The sequence below is a fragment of the Curcuma longa genome, chromosome 2 (assembly GCF_044706935.1).
Source record: "Curcuma longa cultivar G26 ecotype Majalengka, Jawa Barat chromosome 2, ITB_CL_G26_1.1, whole genome shotgun sequence".
NCBI lineage: Eukaryota > Viridiplantae > Streptophyta > Magnoliopsida > Zingiberales > Zingiberaceae > Curcuma > Curcuma longa.
In genome coordinates, this window is record NC_133862.1 from 13,820,793 (window position 1) to 13,828,307 (window position 7,515).

The 7,515-nt window shown below is 37.6% G+C and overlaps 1 protein-coding gene across 1 annotated transcript; it reads right to left on the bottom strand.

Annotated features, from left to right (window-relative positions):
* Positions 1 to 3,570: 3,570 nt before the first annotated feature.
* Positions 3,571 to 5,506, bottom strand: LOC141821661 (polyadenylate-binding protein, cytoplasmic and nuclear-like). The gene is made up of 9 exons (XM_074709024.1): positions 5,296 to 5,506; positions 5,074 to 5,192; positions 4,764 to 4,960; positions 4,419 to 4,678; positions 4,255 to 4,326; positions 3,952 to 4,173; positions 3,769 to 3,867; positions 3,648 to 3,685; positions 3,571 to 3,597 (listed from the first exon to the last, which is right to left on the bottom strand). Exons 1-9 carry the CDS (start codon positions 5,504 to 5,506, stop codon positions 3,571 to 3,573), a joined length of 1,245 nt encoding a protein of 414 aa, XP_074565125.1.
* Between the last annotated feature and the right edge of the window lie 2,009 nt (positions 5,507 to 7,515).

Sequence of the window (7,515 nt, forward strand, 5' to 3'; positions counted from 1 at the left end):
GTCCTGAACTAAGTAGTATAAGATGAGTAAAAGGAATATACACAAATAACTGTAGCTGCTGAAGGGTTTAAAAGTGGTTCTGGAATCAACTATGATTTTTTGATTAATTAGGGGTCATGATGTACTACTAGATGTCACTCATATTCGATTTGTAATTAATGGTTAATTATGGGTGACCAACATAAACCAGAAACCTATAAGGTCACACGCACTACGAGTTTCCTAAGAGACACAAAATGAGTTTGAGAATTAGATTCTCAGATCGAGAGACATTGAGTCTGATTGGACTGGACGAAGAATAAATATGAAAGATATTTTACTAAAATGGAAGTGCGGATGGACCACATCCTTTGAAGATAAAGTGGACCCTCTTTGGTTTAATTATAAACTAAATTGATTTGGTTTAAATTAAAGGTGATTTGGTTTTGAACCAATTTGATTTGGTTGTGAACCAACCCAGTTTGGTTGTGAGCCAAACTTGAGGCAAGTGGTTTGGAGTTTGGGTTAATTAATGTAGATTTTTTTATTAGAGAATCAAACCCATTAAATATCTATAAATATAACTCTTATAAAGAGTTATTAACAAAGATTAAAAACCTAATTGTTAGGTTTTAAATCAGCCACCAAAAACCCCCCTCCTAGAATTGCTGCCCAATAACATAAACCCCTTCTTTTGTGTTACCGCCGCCCCTCCTTGGGTGGTTCTTGTTGCCACTATCCAAAGGACACCTTCCAAGCTCACCACTGACTAAGGATCTTCCCTAAGATCAGTAGATCTCAAGGGTCAGCCATCCTAGAGCCAAAGGAAGCTACAATCGACGGTGGATGCAAGGAACACGAGGAGAAGCAGTGGTTGCTTCTCCACCGAAAGGTATCGCTTCTTTCTTTTATTTTAGTAATTATTCTGAAAAATTATTATTGTTGGAACAACTATGTCATTTAGGTTCATAGTCCCTTTTTAACAGTGAACCATACAACCTTCGAACGGTGGTGTGATCCTCTCCGTTAAATCTAATTCGTATCGCTGGATTACTTCGAGCCGTAGGATACAGAATCGGACCGGAGGTCCTCTCTCAAATCGCTTGTCTCCCTCCTTCGACTAGTATCAAAGTAGAGACACAACATGTGACTTATGAAAGTCATCTTGAGGAGATCTCGACATGGATACGAGTAGAGACAATCTTGCTCAAGGTTGCTAGTTAATATCGTTTCCGTTTCGCGTCATCCAAAAGGTATAAATTTGTTTATGTCTTATCTATGATTATGTTTGCATGCATGTATTTCCTTTGATGAGTTTTCTGCGTAGTTAGTGATAAAATATTTATTATGCTTTTGCTGTATGTTTAGTGAAATATAAAATTTTAAATTATGCATATCAAAACTCAAGTTGCATAGTTTGTTTCCTAACATGTTTTTCTCAATGGTCGCACGATCTCAACTTTTATTGCCAGACTCCAATTATTAATGCTTTCGCCTCAATCACATAGTCTCACCTCAATTCTTTAGCTAGGTCGCACAACCTCACCTCCTAGTACTATAGCCTTGGCCACAAGGCCTCACATTATTACTTAGTGGCCACACGACCTCACAACCTGACTTTGCTGTTCAATTTTGTTCCCTTTAGTGACCACATGATTTCAACTCAGTTGCTCAATGGTTGCGTGACCTTTGTCTAGGTCACACACCTTATCATTCAGTTACTCAATAGGTTTCATCTTTATCATAATAGTCCTCATCCTCATGGTCTAAGGGAGCGAGCTCCTCTACCTAGCTGGGACAAGATTGGTGTGCTATAATGTACAACCCCTTGGACTATATTGTATTATAACAGTCCCTGAGCTACACTATCCTATAACAACCCCTAGGCTATATTATCCTATAACTGTTAAAACCGATGGAATCAAAATATCTCCACAATGACCACTAGTGGCCAAATACAATTGATTGATAAATCAATAGAGAATCAGAAAGCGAGATTGATTTGATACGATCAAGCTTCAATTGTCATCAATAGAGAATCAGGAAGAGAGATATTGATTTGATACGATCAAGCTTCAATTGTCAAATGACAAGCTACAACACTTCAATTAATAATCCGTCAACTTAAGTATCTGTTGCTGCCCAACAAGCTAAGCATGTCAGAAGTCAACTGGGGCGATGAAGCAGTAACTGGTCACGCACTGGAAAGTAGAATCTTATCAAATGCAATCGCAAACAGTGAAATCTCACTCGATTGTGCACTCTGCTTTTAACGCCCAACCTTTTTCTCCAACTCTCCTTTCATATCCAAACTTTTTCGTTTTCCTTTGGTATTTTTTTCTCCTCCAACTTTCTTCTTTCATTTCTAAACTTTTCGTTTTCCTTCGGTATTTTTCTGCCCGAAGTTGAAAAGTTTTGTAGAGAAGCCTATGTTGTTGTCGTGTTAGCATTGGAAATATCATCGATTGATTCTTGGGCACCCACACGAGGGTAGAGATTTCACCTTAGGATAAAGCTTCAATTTATCTCCGATTTGAGTATCTAAAATTCTCTCTTTATATTTGTTTGCAGGAATGGTATCAAAATTGGCATTGTTTCTAACAGAAAGGATGCATCTGATCTTCTCCAAGGTAGAGTTGTTTATGCTCATTATACCTAGGGTGATTGGAACTGTCATTCCTGATGAACCTTAATACGTACTGTAAAACTGACTAAAGGATCCCATATACTCTCTTCCATTATATGATATAGTGGACTTAAGCGTCTTTTAACTATAGCATGAAATTCTTTGGTTATACATCATGTAAACCAAAAGACATTGGAGTAAAAAAAAGTAAAATAATTGAGTTGCTAAATTTGAGGTTCTTCAAACTCTTCCAAGTTAAAATGAATCATGCAGAATTGTCTAGTCTGTGGCTGATTCAATATCATCCCATTGCATCTCAACAATAAGGAAAATCTTGCTATACGTTCTAGGCTGGTCATGATTTATAGCGAAGTGAAGCAGAGAGCGACGTAAAATTCTATTTATTCAGCAAAGTCAAATACAGAAGAAAACAGTGAAGAAAGGTGACTACACATCGCATCTCTTGGTTGCCTAATGCTGCTAGATATACACAACAGTTGCAGCTAGCTCTTGCAGCCTTTACACCATTTCAACACAAATTTTATTTATTACACACTACTACCCTTAAAATTGTATCACATCTAGCCAATTACTAATTATTTACAGGAAATGCATCAAACGAAGCCGGTCGCCCTTCTCTCACATCTATTGATTACTACCGAGACGATTGCAGAGACTGGTATCCACAAATTGGCTATCATCTGCAAAATGGAATTTGGTTTCAAAATAATAAATTAATGCACATGAAATGTCAAACTATTCTATAAATAACTGACTAAAGCTCTAGAAACTCAGATTGCACTTTGCAAATACCATGGTAAGCTGGGCATGCTCGAAAGTTGATTCGTGAGAACAGGATGGAATGCAAGAAAAAATGGCATGTTAGTTTGCACAGGCTGGGTCGACTTGTTCATAAAGCTATAATCTCTGCGCTGTCTAAAAAAGTTCTGAGAGATGGCATCGTGTTAATTAGTTGCAGATTTTGGAGTGTACTACCAAAAACAGAAAAAGAAAAGAAAAAAGAACAAGATGTTTTGTTTACCATATGAGCAGTTGGGTACTCCCCTCGAGTCACAAAAACTGGAACCATCCCATATTGCGGATGATGATACAAAAAAGTTGTTTGAAGCTGATTTACGATGAAAAGAAGAACTGACACGCACTGGCAAAATGTTCGCGAATCTGAGCTAGCGAAACTCTAAGCATGTATTCCTTGTTTCGTGCAAATGCCACATAGAGGATCCTGCCATGGAAAATGGTTCCTGGAGACCACATTGTTAGACCAGACAATTAGTGACAGAGACATGATATATCCTACAGTGAACTTAGAGTTTCAAGTTTAATACCATTGAATCTTTGGACAGCCCTATTTGCCTCCTCAGCTGAAAAGAAACGTACAAATCCAAATCCCATGCTCTGTGCATTTACTTTATTGTATATGACCCTTGCACACCATATTTTTCCACAGCCGCCAAAATGTTCTCTCAAGGCTTTACCATCAACTGACTCCTCAAGATTTCTCACAAAGATAGTCGCAATCTGATCATGATAAAAAAGATGGTAATTTCCTTAGCTAGTGTATGTATAGTTTACCTGCTGCAATTCAACTATACTTAAATTAACCTGTTTCTTTCCATGTCCTGTCGCACCAAACAGACGACTTAGCAAGACCTTACGTTGGCTCTTTGTCTGAGCATATCCAACGTATACAGTCCTGGTTCCTGGCAAATTAACAACTAAATGTAATGGAAGTAACAAGAAAAAAAACCGAGCAAATAACAAATATGAGTAGTTGAATAGGAGAAAATGTTACCAAATTTTAAGCCATTCATGTCATTTAATGCATTCTTAGCATCCTCTGCCGAAAGGAAGTCGACAAATCCGAATCCTCTAGACTTTCCATCTTTATTTTTCATCACAACAGAACTTCTGATGGTGCCATACTGTGAGAATCTCTTCAGTAAAACCTCATCTGTGATGGCCCAATCCAGGTTCTTGATATAAAGATTAGTCTTGTTTGGTCTTTCCAACAATGGTTGCTTCTCGTCTTGCCTGACAAACTTCGACACATACCTGAATTCCAAAATTACACATTCTATTTTTTTAACGAAAAGGATCGACCAAGTTAACTAAAGAAACAACGAGGCAGAAGAATTACAGCTTCTTCTTTGAACCCTGAAGGAATCTGCCATTGAGTGCTCTGATGGCCGATTGGGCGGCCTCCTCCGTGTCCATCTGGACGAAACCAAACCCCTTACTTTTGCCGCTCTCATCCATCGCCAACTTACAAGATTTCACAGTCCCGTACTTGGCGAACAGATTCTCGAGCGCAATTACGTCAACACAATCCAAATTCTTTGGGGGTTTATCGATTTTGAAAAACAGGCAAAACACGATATCAGAGCAAAAACACAAATTGTAGGCAAATTAATTGAAATTAGGAGGGCGAGAAAAGAAAGGGATCTCACATTGACAAACAGATTGCCGATGCCATTCCTTCTAGACAAGGGGTTTCGCTGAGACCACATGATCCGAATAGGTCTACCGTTCAGAGGGTAGTGGTTCATCAGCGTAAGAGCGTTCTTCGCTTCAAGAACACAAGATAGAGGGTTTCAAAATATTGAACACGAAAACTAAATCGACAAAGAAGAATCAAGATGGCGAAACGAGAGTTGAAGCAAGAGGCTTACCATCCAGGTAAGAAAAGAAATTTACGTAGGCGTATTGAAGGGAGGCTCCGGTGACTCGATCACGGCAGACATGGATGGACGAAATGGCGCCACAGGGGGAGAAAACGTATTGAAGTTGCAACTCCGAGACATTTGGGTGGAGATCGCCGACGTAAAGCGTTGGGAACGGCGGCCGATCGAGGGGCGGGCCCGCGGAGGCGGCTTCCCCCATTGTTCTTGGAGATCTTCCCTTCGTCGCTGGGAAGAAAGAAATGAAAAAGAAAGAGTTGTTAAAGTTTTGAGCGGGAAGGGATCGGAGTTTGTAGGATTCACCCGTCACCATTGTTTTATAGACCATAACTATGTCAATAATATTATACGGCAAAATGCATAGACAATTATATGCGGGAGACGCATCAACTGTTCATCTCGATCGAGAGGTCCCCAGTTTTTTTTTTAATATAAATATTCCTTTTTTAAAAATATAAATACCCTTAATCCTACCTCTCATCCAAATAACTTTCATTTACAAACTCTCAACTCATTCTCTCCCTAATTTTCTAAACTCACTATCCCTCTTATTTTCTCATTAATCTTTGTAAGTATATTATTTTATCTCTCACCTTAATTCTCATAGTTTCTCGTGTATGGTCACTTGACAACACAATTCTTCGTATCAAAGAAAACCTTAATTATAAATTTTATTAAAAAATATTTTTTATCCACTATTAAATTATTATTACTATTTTTAAATTATATAATAGAATATAATGACAAATTATAGTCGTGGTTCTAGTGTCCTAGTGGTTCTAGTGTTAGATTAGCATGGCCCTTCACCTCTAGTGTCGAGAATGTTGGATTCATTAGGATCTACAAGTATAGATCTCAACCAATTCCAACCTATTTCATATTTGTGCCTTCAACATATCAACGAACTGTCCTGTACATGGGTCTGTGCCCAACCTATTTTGGAGTTGCTACTCAAGTTGACATGGGGCAGGACTAGAAGATTACTATTAATTACTAACAAAGCGAATACAACCAACCGACTTAACTCCACCCCAACCCTCAACATTTCCCCCTATAATCATATCAAAGAAGTGGTGACAAGTTTTGATGTTGGAGATAGGCCTGATGTTGAGATTATCATGCATGTAAGGGGGTAAATAGACGTAACTTGTAAATTCAAATTTCTTTTCTTTGCTTTTGCTCTTGCGAATGCAACACCTTTCAAAAATAGTTTGTTAGTAGTTCAAATATTAAGAATGATATAGTAGAAAAATAAATAATGAACACAATAATAACATAGATGTTTTTACGTGGTTTGGAACCCCAAACTCCTATTCCATGGCTTAAGATCCCAAACTCCTAGTCCATTCCATGGCTTCAGATTTATTAGGCAAGCTACTCTTCCAAACCTCTAAATGAAAAGATGTCTCTTTATAGATATAGAGAAGCTCAATTTCATTAGACTTGATCAACTTCTCTTGGTCCTCTATTTATAGCCTCCAATTTGTCATCAAACAATCTTCATTTTTTTACCTGTAGTAGGCTAATCAACTCAACCATTTCTAATTGACTATTTTATCTATCATTTTAGACATCTATTTGGCAATAAACCTCTTATACGATTATTCTTCTAGCCAATGAATACTTTAGTTGACTAACGCCAACTTTAATTGCTTGAACTCCTTTATCACACAAGTGATCTAATGATTGAAACTTTCCTCTACTTGATCAATGGTCTTATATTTGACTCAAGTTAGAGATTTAGTCGATTGCCCAATCAATTCAACTTAGAGGTGGACTAGCCAATTGACACAGTTCCAATAAGAAACATTTTGTTCACAAGCCAACCAACTTGAGTTGACTCCCTAGTTAACTTAGCACATTAGTGGACTAGGATTACCCTCTAATTGACTAGATCATTAACTATGAACAATAAAATGGTTGAGTTAGTTGCCTAAGTCAAGTCTACTTGAAACCTAAATTACATGTCTCTTAGCTCTAATAACTCACTTAAGAGTTACTTATTGTAACTTTACTTCTCACACAAGGCCATCTCTGTTAGGTTATCATTCCTTCATATGCACTAAGTCTTTAGTTTTTTCGATGTGCAATTCTTCACTCATTCAACCTACATTGTCTATGTCGGTGCAATCAATCCATGATCAAGGTTGAACATGTTATAAATTATGCTTTGATGTTTGAGCAACATGTTTGTTATTGAGAAATATTTTT

Coding starts and splice junctions, on each gene's coding strand:
- LOC141821661 (XM_074709024.1), bottom strand. CDS start 5,506: ATGGGGGAAGCCGCCTCCGCGGGCCCGCCCCTCGATCGGCCGCCGTTC. Junction 5,193..5,295: donor TTTCTTTTCTTACCTGGATG/GTAAGCCTCTTG, acceptor GTGTTCTTGAAG/CGAAGAACGCTCTTACGCTG. Junction 4,679..4,763: donor CAGGGTTCAAAGAAGAAGCT/GTAATTCTTCTG, acceptor TTTGGAATTCAG/GTATGTGTCGAAGTTTGTCA.